The sequence below is a fragment of the Theobroma cacao genome, chromosome 10, assembly GCF_053813885.1.
Source record: "Theobroma cacao isolate CCN51 chromosome 10, ASM5381388v1, whole genome shotgun sequence".
NCBI lineage: Eukaryota > Viridiplantae > Streptophyta > Magnoliopsida > Malvales > Malvaceae > Theobroma > Theobroma cacao.
Genome location: NC_142648.1, coordinates 2,256,621 through 2,271,603, shown reverse-complemented (window position 1 = coordinate 2,271,603; position 14,983 = coordinate 2,256,621). Strand labels below are relative to the sequence as shown.

At 32.2% G+C, this 14,983-nt stretch overlaps 1 protein-coding gene across 2 annotated transcripts; it reads left to right on the top strand.

The window, feature by feature from the left end:
- Window positions 1-11,008: 11,008 nt before the first annotated feature.
- On the top strand, window positions 11,009-13,027 carry OBP3 (OBF-binding protein 3). 2 transcript variants are annotated; one of them, XM_018128648.2, is made up of 3 exons: window positions 11,009-11,270; window positions 11,512-12,448; window positions 12,588-13,027. In XM_018128648.2, exons 1-3 carry the CDS (start codon window positions 11,220-11,222, stop codon window positions 12,617-12,619), a joined length of 1,020 nt encoding a protein of 339 aa, XP_017984137.2. In that variant the 5' UTR covers window positions 11,009-11,219; the 3' UTR covers window positions 12,620-13,027. The 2 variants fall into 2 exon arrangements, with proteins under 2 accessions (XP_017984137.2, XP_007009361.3); XM_007009299.3 differs by having other exon boundaries at window positions 11,010-11,270; window positions 11,512-12,479.
- Window positions 13,028-14,983: the final 1,956 nt, after the last annotated feature.

Genomic DNA, 14,983 nt, shown 5'->3' with positions numbered 1-14,983 from the left:
TTATCACTTAACAAGTATATCTTTTAGATCGAAAAATGAGTCTGTGACAAGTGCAAGTTTTAAGTTTATAAATAAAGATCTTCGATCACTTAATAAGTATGTCTTTTGAGTCGAAAAATAAATTTGTGACAAGTGATATCAGAGTATACTCAGATTTTTACTAATATGGGACTCTCATGAAAGATATCAAAGTCGAAATAGATCTGGATTTGTAAGGGTTTTTTTCTTCTATAGATAAAGAGCCAGTGTAACAGAATGTTACGAGTCCCATAACAATAAAAAAATGAAGTGAGATTTGAGTTTATAAATAAGGACCTTCCTCTACCTAACAAGCAAGTCTTTTAAATTAAAAACGTATATATATATATATATTAGGTTGTTTAGGAACCTTCCATTTTTATTATTCAGATGGATATTTTTGAACCTAGCCAAATAATGACCTCAAAGCATGTATAGAAAAATTCTAAGATTTGCTACATATTGTGCCCAAAGGGCATTAATTCTTGTATAGTTTTGACGGACGGGGCTCATATTGTGTAATTGTAGAAGAAGGCACCTACAAATGCAATAGTTATTTCTGATTGTTTTAGAGATTAGAGGTGATATTGAGATATAATTATAATATTGTACAGAATCTGCAGTTAGATCATATATCATATTTAAATCAATATTTATATAATCATTGTTAGCTAATATAAACATGACTCACAATTTTTCAAATAGGTTTTAGGATCACCTTCCGAAATGCGAAAGAATACTTTTTATTATTCAAAAGCAAGAAAACTGACTAGTAATTGATGGACCACTAGCACTAACCTCATGCTTGGAAGGTTTTAATTAATTACAATTTACAAAAACAAAATCAAACTTAATCAGTGGCAGATTGAACGGTCTTTAAAAAATTATATAGGAATCTTGGCTTTAGAATCTTCATGGGAAAAGCACGTGAGCACGATTTTGAGCCTGATTTGTCAGCTTCCTAATCACTCATTTTCATCTACCTCTCTCTCTCTCTCTTTGCTTTAATCCTTCCTTAAACACACGTGAGCCCTTTGTCCACATGAATCCTACTTTTTCACTTTTATAATGTCAATGCATAATTATTTCATGCTAAGGAAGGGTTTAACTACTCTCTCCTAGATTATATCCTAATTAAGCCAATTACATAATGAACGCACTAGCTAGCTGTTTTGATTACATATTTTATTGAGAGATAATGTTTTTGATGTTTAAGCATATTCCTTTCCTATGTGAACGATTTAAACTGTTAAGTTTTGCATAGATATATATATTTTGTTTCATACATATGAAAAAATTTAAAGAAGTGAGAGAATTCGAATCTTAAATTTTCAATTCCATTAAAAAGGGTTCAACTTTAATTCATGTTTAGAGGTTGTTCATAGTAATTTCTTGATTTACGTGTAAAATTTATAATTATTATAGTGATATATGTTATAACACTTTAATTATCTCTTATTAACCTAACTAAAGAATTAAATTGAATGTTTTTTTTTTTTTGTCTCCATAGAGAGCTTGTTAAATATTTCACTAGGTAGTTTTATCACATATGCAACCTGATGAGTTTTCTTTTCTCGCTTTCGCATTTTTCATGCAGGACAAGCCATGACAGGGAGCTTCATGTTCTGCATGTGCTGTATGCTCTACTACTACAAAAGGGTAGGTTTTTTTTTTTTTTTCACTATTACGAGTAATGAAATCACTAATTGCCTTTCAAAAAAATGAAGTAGAAAAAAAAATGGAGTACTTTTACCATTGTTTTATATGAATCACTTGTATTATATAAAATTATCATTTTGAGAGAAAGAAGAATGTGGGATGGGAAGGTGACAGCAAGTGAAAAAAAAAATAATAGTGGCAAAAAGCTGCAAAACCCAAGCTTGCTTTCCAACCATGTACATATATATATATCTGCATACAAGATGGGAAGGGTTTGCTTTTCTTTGCATGGAAATGAGTTAAAGAGAGAGAGAGAGAGAGAGAGAGAGATATTCTGCCAAAGATTGATTAGATATGGGAATTAGATTCCGACACCACCCAAACCTTAAAAAACCCTTTTTCCTAAATCACATGCTACAAATACAATTCAGGATTTTGATCTCTCTTTCCATCAATAGTTGCATGCGCGATCCTCTTCTTCAAAAATAATCACTACTTTGCAGGCAACTGGTATGCTTTAATAAGATCATGTCGTTTGATGATCTTATATTGTCTTTAAAATCTTCATGTATTTACCTTCTAGGTCTTTCTTTGCCTTGTGATCTCTCTGACCTCTGGTTCAATGATCTTATAGCTCCATTAATAATAAATAATGTCGAATACTCAAATTTTTATCTTCTGATTCAAATTCGAAATTTTTAAAATGAAATTTATATTGAGTTTTTGTTTCATTATCTTCTCGCTTTTCATTTTTTGTAACTTTTGTCCCCCACCCCTCACAATCTTAATTAGCTCAGGGAGATGGAATTTCAATCCAATTAGCTACTAAATTTCACTTCAGATTAAGAAATTCAAAAGCATTTTTAAGAAACCAAACGTTTGATGTAACTTCATGGCTAATGAAAAGTTTAACTTACAAGCCAGATATGGAAGATACATACTACTGCCTCACCAAATAAATAAACTTGTCTAATTATTCCGCTCATTCAATCAAATATTAATTTCATGATAGAAAGATTTATGTTCAGATATATTTCATGGATCTGCTATCAAAGACAGCAAGTTTTGACAAGGAAATATTGCCTAAAGGCACTCTGCATGGTCAATGTATGAACCTTGGAAATTAAGGAATCGATGCCAAGAATTTTCCCACTAAGATTGTCTCAAGCCCCCCCCCCCCCCCCCCCCCCCCCCCCCCCCAAATTACTCCCACTTTTGACATATTTTCAACTGATAAATACTCATAAGATTCAATAATTATTTAAAATCATTAATTTGTCATATTTAGAAAAATTAATGAAATTAAATTTCAATGTCCTTTGCTAATTAAACATAGACCTTAGACAATTAGGAGTGTATTAATTAGTTGGAAAGTAACCATCTTTAACATCTAATAAAAAAAATATAGATGTTAATCACTTTACAAAGTATATATTAGTTTCATAATTACTATCAAAAATTATTGTTGAATGGGACTTTTAAATTGAAGACATGGAATGATTTAGTTAGTTGCAATCGGATAAATTAATTAAAGAGGGGCCATGCGTTGGTGGGCCAAATGAGACTGACCTCACCATATAATTTTAGAGACAAAGAATCATTATCTTAGAAGCTATGTAAAGGCAATAATTAATTAATTAATTAATTACATACTATTTTGTATTATAAGAATGTTCAAAAAATCCCACAGTACTAAGATATGTAATTAGACCTTTAAGCATATGGGAATATGCTATTATGGAGGCTGATCACGGCGCTTAATTCTTTTTATATTAATTAAATTAACAATTGCCTTGATTAATGGTATATAGTTGGATAGTAGGGCATATCCTTTGCAAAGAAGATCAAATGGAAAAGAAAAAGTGTTTGATAGGAAATTATTTTGAATTTAGTTATATCGTTAATTAATACATGATATGGTATTAAGTTTTTTCTGTCGTATTAACATCAATCTAAAATGGACTGTCATATGCCATTTATGTATTTATAAATGTATGAAATGTCCTCTTGCAATTTAATAAGGCATCGTGGGTTCATTTGCTGTACAAATTGACACTTCTAATTACTTTATCTCTCCCTCTTCTCCTCAAATTCATTTTATTTGATGTAGGCATATAACAAACCAATCTAAATTATTGATAATTTATTTAATTGAATTACATTTATCCATCACGATCTTGCTGAATAAATAATTCTTCACGTATATGATATAATTATTACATTCAATACAATAAATCGATATAATACTGATTATATTCACAACTATATACATTTAACATGGTTGATATATATGAATATATTTTATTTTAAAAAATTAGCTGAAAAAGGGTAATTAAGTGTTATTAATTTGATTGTAATTCACCCAAGATATGATGTTGGATGCTAGAATAAATCTTGCTTTGAGACAAGTTTGACTATACATAACCAGTCTTTTGGAACCATTAAGGATTACTTGATGCATGATTAGAACTTTCACCAAACTTAATTAACACAGAACTCAAATAAATCCAGAACTCAACTAACTCATTGGCCTTTGCTTTAGCATCATTCTCTTCCCAAAAAAAATCCAAGAAATATTTCAAGGTAGTTAGCTCTATATCAAATGTGACAACCGATTAATTATCTTTCAAAAACTTTGCTTTGATGGATAAGACTTTGCAAGAAAAGAAAATAATTATAATATTTGAATGTTAGCTGAGTGAATGTATGTCAATTCTCTATCAGTGAAAATTTGTCTCCTACCCAATCCATAGTTGAATCAATGAATTCATTTGAATTGTATATCATCCAATAAAAAGTTCCAATTAACGGGTGTCGTAGATTCTGATTAAGTATAGTTAATTACGATATTATTTTTTTAAAAAAAATTGTATTCAATGCATTGCTTTCATCAAATATTATCTTCAATATTACCTTGACTAATGCCTCTAGAGATTGGTTAACATTTCCCTTGAAATAATTATGAAATGCACTGTGAACTTTTGAGTTTGAGCCGTGTAAGAATAATAATACCATATTAAATAAGGGGCTAAGTAATGGTCCATTTGGGGGGAAGAAGCAAAAAGGGAGATTAAAGATACCCCCATGGCCTTGGACCACAATTTCTTTGCCAATGGACGATTGGGACAGAGTCCTGAAAATATGTTTTCCTTCTTTTTCAGCCTTTATGATGAATGGCAATGTTTATAACAATTTATCCATCAAAACATTACCAGCAGATTCTTTTTGGGGTATAGTACATCAAGGTTACTATGACTTTAAAGCTGAATTCAACCTTTCCCATGCCATGATGTTCCAACAAGTTTAACTCTCTCTCTCCCTTGTGTGAGGCATGTGGGTGTGAATTGGAGTTTCCAATTTGGTTTCTCTTTTTGGGTCTAAAGGAGGGTCAATTGGTCCAAAAAGAAAGTAAAGTCTCTGTCTCTCTAGAGTCTTCATGACTTGGCCAACAATAGCATAATTAACTGTCTATAATTTTTTAGCAGAATACACATCTTATGGTTGTTGGTCCTGCACTTTGTCCAATATGATTCCCATTTGTAATTTTTATTTTATTTTATTTATTTTGTAATCAAATATAAAGTCTTTTTTCTATATACATTGGTTGATTTTTGATATGCCTAAATTTTATGTCTCTCTCTCTTTCTTGGGTCAATTTCTCAACAAACTTGCATGGGCAGAGGCCACAGCTTGATATTTTGCTAGATCCAGTGGACCATAGTGCATGGATTGTGATGACCCCAAAATGAAATTGAAGGTGACACCCCTCAAAATTACATGTTTGGGGAATAAATGTACGTATAGGCCAAGTCTTGTTGCTCTTCCATTGACCAATTTTCTTTTGAAATATCCTATCTCTCCAAAAATCTCTTGAGATATCATTTTCAACACAATTTTTTGAGAATTAATGAGTGAGATATGCTTATTTTTTGTATGAAAAACACACCAATTCCTTGCAATTGTAGTTCCACTCGTCTTTATTCCAAAGTCCTTATATAAACAACTTGAATTAAACAATATCCGTGTAAAATAATTATTGTCTTTGCAAGCTATAATATATAACTATAATGATGCTATGACTCCAACAGATCGTTAATGCAGCAGACTCGAATCGGTATTTATGTATTCATTATCAATAATCAATCGAATTTTGCTTTTTAAAAAAATTATTATCTCCGTATCAGATATTTCGTTGATTAGAATTTATAAAATTAAAAAAATTATAAAAATGTCAATTTTTTAATTTAATAAAAGAAGAACCTATCTAACAATTGATCAAGGGAAACTTGAAGTTGAATCTTGCCGGGATACGTGGAAAATATTTGATGGACTGAAGGGAAAAAAAAAGGAGAAAAGAGTGGGTGTTAAATTAATTAATTAATTAATTAAGATGTAGGTAGCATAGACTTTTTATATAATTAAATATTAGTCGTTGGAAGGGATTATCAAATCTAGAGCGTCCCATCTTATCCTCAACCTCCATTCAATTGATTAGGCAGGTCACTTCTTCTATATATCAAATTAAACGTGCTAAGTTTTCATTATCAGTCTTCAATTGAAATTGAGTTTTAACTTACTATTGCCAGCTAATTAATGTAATTTAATATAATATAATATATATATATATATATTCTTTATTTGATTTTGTATGTAATTACGTGTATTCTTGGAACATATTTTTTCTTTTTTGAAAATTTTTATGAAAACAACAAGAAATATATAAGTATAAATGCACGTATGCCTATCTGTGTTTTATTAGTTTATAAATATAATTAGAAAAATTATACGTAAAGGGTTTTCTTGAAATGCTAGATCATGAAAGAAAATAGAAGAATATAGACAGAAATATAAATAAATTAAAAAAAATAATTTCAAATCTAGCTACAACACGAGTATATTTTAGAAAACAATCTTAAAACTCATGAAAATGAGTCGATATTTTTGAAAAGATTGAAAAAAATTTTTGGAAAAAATTTTCACTCTTCTTCTTGGCTTAATTTTTTTTTTTTACGAATTTAAAATGCTTTAGGGATCAATGGATTGTATTAGCCAATATAAAATGTCTAATACTTTGGTTTTTGATATTGGTACAGACATTTTGACTTTGTTGACTATATCTTTTTAGGTTTTTGCAATTTAGCCTATTGATTTAATTACTATTTTATTAAAACATCGGTTTGCGTGCCCTTGCCTAGATTGATTCTAGAGTTTAGAGTTTCGTCTATTGAATGTAAGACCTGCTTCTTTATGCTTTTCTCTTTTGGGATCTTGCTCTTTACAGTGCAACAATGAAAATAATTTTACTTTGCTTTCAAAAAAAATAAGGTAAATTAATAATTGCTCATTATTGAATTACTAAATACAAAGGGAAAAAATCTCTTTTTTTATTTTATATATACATGCAAAAATATTTTAATATGTGATGATAGAATGAAGTGGATTTACGGACGGTTGTTTTTTTTTTTTGGTTGAGATTTTATTTTAGTTCATTTTCAAGTGTTTTTATGTTTTTTTGTGATTAATATTCTTATCAAATATTATAATTTTGTATTTAGTTTCTGACATTAAATAAATTCTACATTGTTAGAGAAAAAAAATTATATATACACACAAAAGGGTCCTTGATTTTGTGCCGCCCACTTGAGGGCCACAACCCATATGCATGATTGGTAATTTCAAGTAAAAAAGCAATTTTCAGGGACCCCATTCCATGCAACATAATGCAACCAACCAAGCCTTTTCCCTTCATTTCTTTTACAGAAAAAATTAAAAAAAAAAGAAAGAAAAATTACACAAACACTCAAATGTTACTTGTCTCTTGTGACATGGAATAATCATGTCAAAATTACCCATTAAGTTACGAACCCGGATGCAATCTCGTATAAGTAACTCTTCGTGGTTGTAAATCAATGATTAATTATATTGATTATTGATTAAGATCCTATAGGTACATCAAAAAAAAAATATATATATATATATATTATTATCGAATCTTTTTTTTGCATGTCAGAATGATCATAGTGTCTCTAATCACTAATTACCACACTCAATCAAACATTTGTATTTATATTAATTGATAATTAAGATTTACGGGAATATCATTTAAATTTTATACACATAAGGTTAGATATAATATGACTTATCCTATCTTGATCTATCTTTATAAAAATCTTTTCATATCAACTTCAATTAGCATTTTATCACTCTTATCCCTTGATTGCTAATCTTTTAAACAAAAAAGAGATACATACATCAATTATTGAATTAAATGTTTAATTACGGACAATTAAACTATCATTTTTTAAAATTTATCACAGTTCGGGAAATTGATCTTAAAATTTTAAAATTTAATTTCTATTTGAGACCTAAATGTCTTTTGATTTTGCGAAGTTAGTTCTATGGTTAACTTAAAATGGAATGGATGATAGAGATATGACGTGGAAGTAATGGAGCTGATGTGGCATCTAGCTTGCATCAATCTTTTTCTAAGCCAGATTTGAACCTGAAAACATATGTTCTTGCTCTCTTTTATATTCCTTCTTTCCCCTTAACCACCCGTCGAATCGATCCGAGGGTCCAAATTTCATCATCAAAGCAAGAAGGGGGGGAAGGGATGCTCATTGCGTGATCCATGTCTCTTACTCCACGAAAGCTTGAACGAAAATTTCGGCCTCATGTTTCATGTGTGGGGACCCCCTTACAGAGCTGTGGTGGCGAGACCAACTTTTTCACCGACCCAATGCCAAGATAGAGAGGGAATTGAAGGAACATATTTGCTTAATAAAATATATGATATATATTTATACTTACTGTTTCAAAGGTTGGCCCCCCAAAGACAAGAACCTTACAAGAAGGTGTCGTGGGACCCAGTGGGATCTGACGTGGCACGTGGGAAAAGTGAACCTCACCCGACCGTGAGCATCTGATGAAGACTAATCTCTCCATCCCACATACGGCGGCTTGGCCACCACCACACCACCACCATCACCACACCCCATGGAAAAGGAAATGGAAAATTAATCAAAAAACTTCCCCTTTCTCTTTTGGTCAGTCCAAGCATTTCTTAGGAAAGTTCTGGTATGATTCTTGGATTAGCTATCGTATTCAATTCGTGAATAAGGGTATATCGGCTCCATCTTATCCATAATAAAGTTTATGATGTTCATTTGTATATATACATAAATGTCTTGCGTGATTCGTGTAATATACTTTCATTGTTGGTCTTAATTTAAAAATTTTTTAAAATTAAAATGTCGATAGATTCAGACCGCGTTAAGAATCATTCAAAATGATTTGAGAATATATAACTTTTATCATTAACATATTTATTCACATGAAAATTGCACTTTGAACATAATAATTAATCAAAGAAATTCAAATATTATGTCAAAATTACTCAACTAAAGAGTTTACATTGAACAGTTTTTGGTTGTGATTTCTGCTATACGTAGATTCAACTCTGGTTGTGGTGGGATGATTCAGTCCATTCCTTGAGCCTTTTTCTTCTTGTGATTGGAAATTTTGTAAGTTTTTCTTTTCTGTTGTTGTCTGATCTCATTGCAATTGGATTGGTTTGATTTTGTTATTTTACGCGGGACAAATAAAGGAGGTTTTAGGTTACTTCTTTTACAGTCTTGCACCATTACCATTTTGCATAATAGTTTTTTTTGTAAATTTTTCTCTTAATGAAACTATTTCATCTGCTTCTCAAAAAAAATTGTGAGGTGAGGGTCTAATGATGAATGATGAATGGTACCTGTCTAAAAAACTCACTCTCAAAGAGAGTTCTCATCATCAGAAACAACATCTTACATCTCTCACCTTAGGGTTTTGAAGATTTGATTTGAGCTTGTTATAATTAGGTGATGTGGATTGAGATCCCAGCTAGGCCAGTTTAATTTCTGTCAAATTCTTCAAGTTTCCAGCACAGCAGGCATCCTGCTAATGTTGATAACGATTAATCACTAAACATATAAGAGCCATGAAACAATTTTTTTAAGTATTTATATCTATGAGATATTTATTTAATGCAATGAACATAAATTACTTATCAATTGATTTTAGTACTCTTGCAAGCTTAAAGGTAATAAGGAAGTCGCATTCACTTTACCTGCCATGAACTAGTTATTTCCTACTTCCCTTTATTTTTTTTTTCTAAAAAAGGGCAGAACCTAGATTAATTGATTTCTCTATTCAGTTAGAATTAACTTCCTTTTGCATTAAAAAAAAAAAAGGGTATGAGAAATGGTCTTTTTCCTCATTTTTGTCCTACATAGATTGACCTTGGTCTACCTTGTGAGTTCTAACTGCACTTTTAGAAAAGAAATACTGCTTCTATTCAATTTGCTTTCATATTTGATCCCATATGAAAAATGTGAACTTGTGTTATACATATATCTAATTGTTTGATTTTTTAAAAAAGCAAAGATCAATTGATTAATTATTGATAATAATATGAGCGTCAATTCGAGTCTACGGTCGTGAATAAATCGGCTGTAGACTTGGTTTAATCCTAATAATAAAGAATTAAACATCCTTTTAATTGAATGGTTCAAATTGCTAGCCAATCTTTTTCTTGGTTCTTTTCCCATCATTCTACTAATTCCTTTTGACTTAAATCTAAACACATTTTTGTATTGACTTAAAAAAAAAAGAAGAAAAAAAAAATCAAAGTCATGCACAAAACAGTTTAAATGTACAATTAATGGGTGATTAAGAAAAGTGACAAGAATATGTTAAATGTATCACTGTAGGGTTTGCTTAATCATACTATACCAAAAATATTCCATTTCTTTTCACACTTGTTTTCTTGTCTCTCAACTGATCTTTTTGGTATTGAGAGATCTCTTTCATGGGTTCTTTGCCAAAATCCCACAGTGGTAATTAGAAAAAATACGACAATTTGTAGCAAAAGGTAATGTAAAACTTTACCTGACAATATTCTACACATATAGACAACAAAAGAAGGGGGAAAACAATAAAGAAAAATCCTTACAAAAAAAAAAATCCTCAAGGGGACAAACCAAGAAACAAAGGTACATTCGATTGTGACACATCCACCCATAAGACTCCCCCACCAAGACCAACTTTTGTATAAATTTTTTTCCTTAATTCCATTATTATGATCATAATGAATAATTTATTCAGTCTAGTTACTAAGTTTCACCTAGGGTTTCCTGTCTTTCCCAAAACATGCATGGCCACTAATATCTTTTTCGGGCACTGTAAAAAACACAAGAACAACATAAAGAAATTGAAGCTTGCTTACTAAGAAAATAAATAAAGAAAGAAAGAAAGAATTGTTTGCAACCCTAAAAATTTAATAAAACAAAAAGAGAGAGTGGGAGGTGAGACAGAGGAGAACAAAGAACAAAATAAATAAACACACCCCAAGCTTTCCTTTTATCTTTCCATCTCTCTCTCTCTCTCACCTTCTCTCTTTCTTTTCTTTCTCTGCAACTCCCTTGTTTTGATGTGATTCTCCACCATATCTCCCCAAAAACCTTATCAACCTTTACAAAAGATACAAAGCTCAAGCCACCATGGTTTTCTCATCTGTTCCCGTTTATCTAGATCCACCCAACTGGCAACAGGTAAGGTTTTTTACTAGTATTTCTTTTTTCCCCAGATTTTTTCTTTGCTTTTCTTTTCTTTCCCTAGCAAGCTTCTTCTCCAAAAAAGCCAATTAAAGATAAATAATATTCCTACCCTTTTCTGATCTTCTCTTGAATATACCATATATTTGATCTTCTTTTCTTTTCTTTTTTTTGTTTCTTTCTGTATGTTTTTAGTTTTATAAGTATTTTGTTTTACACATTCGATTTTGTTCTGCAGCCACCAACTCAGCAACCTGGAGTTACTAGTGATAATCATCATAATCCTCAGCTTCCACCACCGCCACCACCACCTCAAGTTGGTGGTGGTGGAGCGGGAGCTATTAGGCCTGGGTCAATGGCGGAACGAGCCAGGCTAGCCAAGATACCACAGCCTGAAGTAGCTCTCGAGTGCCCTCGATGTGAATCGACGAATACTAAATTTTGTTACTTCAACAATTACAGCCTTTCCCAGCCTCGTCACTTTTGCAAAACCTGCAGACGATACTGGACTAGAGGTGGCGCTTTAAGGAACGTGCCGGTTGGTGGTGGTTGTAGAAGAAACAAAAGAAGCAAAGGAAGTAATAGATCAAAGTCTCCAGCAGTATCCGAACGCCAAACCGGGTCAAGCTCATCTTCAAGTACACTTGCTTCAACTAGTTGCACTGATATGTTAGGCCACATGACCCCAGCACCACCACAATTGCCTCTATTGCCCCCTTTACATCATCTTGGTGACTATAATTCTGGTGATATTGGAATAAATTTTGGGGGAATTCAGGCTCAGGTGGCTGCGGCGATAGGCGGCACCGGTGGTACTAGTGCTAGTAACATGGATTTTCATATTGGAACTAGCTCAAGTGGTGGTGGGTCAATGTTAACAAATGGACTAGTAGAACAGTGGAGATCACTGCAACAAGTTCAACAATTTCCATTTTTATCTAGTTTGGAGCCTCCAGCCGGGTTATATCCGTTTGAAAGTGAAGGTGTGGAGGCACCAAGTTATGGTGGTCAGCTTCGGTCTAAGCCATTGGAGAGTGCGATTACTCAGTTGGCAGCTATTAAAATGGAAGAAACTCATCATCAAGGGTTGAATTTATCAAGGAATTTTTTGGGAATTTCAGGAAGTGATCAATACTGGGGTGGTGGTGGTGGCAATGCATGGACTGATCTTTCTGGTTTCACCTCTTCTTCCACCAGCCATCTCTTGTGATTTTCTTTTTCTTTTCTCTCTTTTATATCTTTCCTTCCCCCAAAAACCCAATCCAATCTTCTTTTTCTCTTCTCTTTTTTTTTTTTGGGTTGAATTACTTACAGGTTCCATCAAAGAGAAATCAACTCATAGATAAGGATTTGCAATGAACAACTCTAACTTTTGCCAACAAAAAAAAAAATTCAAGTTCCAACCTGATAATGATGAGAAAGTTGATGACACCACTTGGGAAGGAATGGATCGAATGAATTACTCGTCATGATCACTCCCTTGATCTACTAAAACAAGACTTTAGAAAAATGGTAGACTTCTACTCTCGAAAAATTATTTGCTGTTGTTCATTTTTTTGTTGTTGTTGTTGTGTTCTCCGATTGCAATTCTCTAAGAAAAAATTAAGTAGGTCTATGTAATCCATGGAGAGAGTTTCGGTATCTGACATGAAAGAGATAGATTATTGTTATAGTTGATGATGATCAAATGCTTTGTACTAAGTGATTTCCCTTGATATTATGTGAAAATGTATCCATTTTTTTGGTTTTCTTCATTCGTTTTGCTTTCAATCTGCCACCTTTTATTCTCTTCTTTGTGAAGTTTAAAGACTATCTCTTTTTCCAAATTGCACACATTAATCAATAATTATTGATGTATGATCAGTGTTATCTTCAGCAGCAAAATTATTAGTCTTCGAGAGAGGTAATATAAGTACGTGAAGCATAGCTTATAACTATGGCCTGAATCTATTTGATGAAGATGATCAGTACTGTTATCTATTACTCTTATATCTTTTTGGGGGGTTTCTTCTTTACTTGTTTGCTTACATATTATGGTGATAACCCTAGGAAGCACGTATCATGAAATAATTAGTTTCCCATGGCACCCACCTTTGCCATTTTTAGGCCAAAAAACAGTGAGCAAAATTCACCCTTTTTAATTTTTCTGGTGGAGAGTACTCTGAAAGGGGCACAGTCCTTTCTGGTATGACTCCATGCTTTGTACTCAACAAACATCAAGGCTTGAAACCAAGTCATTTCAATATTACTGCTAGGGGGATCACTGAGCATCTCAGTTCCCCTTTAATCATCTTTCTTAGCAAATTCCAAATTCCCAGATGTCTCTTGGTCTCAGATTTTTAAGGAATTTTAACCTGAGGTTAGTTATGTTTCACCCTCCCAAGAAAAGAAACATAATTTGATTTTTGAATGCATATAAGTCTGTGCTCATGCCATGTTGCCAATGGTTTTAAAAGAAGAAGGTTTTCACCACAAGAAAAGAGAAAGGTAGAAAAAGGATTTGATAATGATTTTGTAATTATAATAACCAAAAAAAAAAAGAGAAAAAATTAAACTAAACCTAACAGAAGTACTTATTTGTTGCTTTGTGGACTAAAAAATGATTATGTAATTATATGAAATCTGACCAAACAAAAAAAAAAAGGTACTGATTTTTTTTTGTTGTTGCTGTTGTTGTTGTTGTTTGTACAGCAATACGAACTGAGAGTTAGAGAAAGAGAAAAGAAAAAACGCCAAAATCCCACTCAAAACCATGCAAAGAGATATTCTCCAATTTTCTTAGCAAATTCCTAAAGTAAGACCAAAACCCACCACACAGAGAGAGTCAAAAGTATGAAAACGAAGGGAAAAAACAAACTAAATCCTCTCCATCAGAAGACTTTTTTCCCCCCCACGCTTTTAAGCTTTTGTTTTTGGTATTTTTTGGGCACATTTTTGTTAGTATTTTGATGATAATAATGATGTCATTGTTCATATATTTAAATACCCTTTTCTCTTTGGGGTGTTTCTAGTTCTATGAGAGAATGGAATCTGAGTTTTGGATCTGCTTTTGCAATAACCAAGGCTGGTTACTAACATGGAATAAAGTCATCTATCAATAAAGCAAATCTCTCTCTCTCTCTCTCTCTCTGTTCAAGAGCAATAGTTTTTTTCTTTGTTGTTGCTTGGTCGGCTGATGGGATGGTAACTAATGAGATAGGGATCCAAAATTGTCTATGGAAATTGGCAATTGGGTTTCTAAAAGGAGAAGAGAAATGGAAGAAGAAGGCGAAGGAGAAGAAGAAGCTCGGAATTCCAAGCAAAGGGTACTTGGTTTTGCTTGGAAAATTATTATATCGGATGCCCACAATGGGAAATGTTTACAGGCGTGAGATGTTCTCTCTGTTCCCATGGCAGCTTTCACTTTTTGAAACGTCCTTGTTCTACTTCTTTCTCTTTCTTTTTCTTTCTTTCTCTGAGATTCCAATCTATGCCTTCTTCTTCGTGTCTTCAGTCCCTCACGTTCTTCCACATGTGCTCAATCATAGAATTGTTAGATTCTTGTCATCACTTCTGGCAAAAACTTCCTTCCATGTTCGTTTCTCTTTCTTTTCTAATAATTTCTTTGGTATAAAAATCTTTTATATATATATATATATATATATATATATATATATTAATGAACTTTGCCTTTTCACATCAAGAGACAGGAGTACAAAGAGTGTTTGACC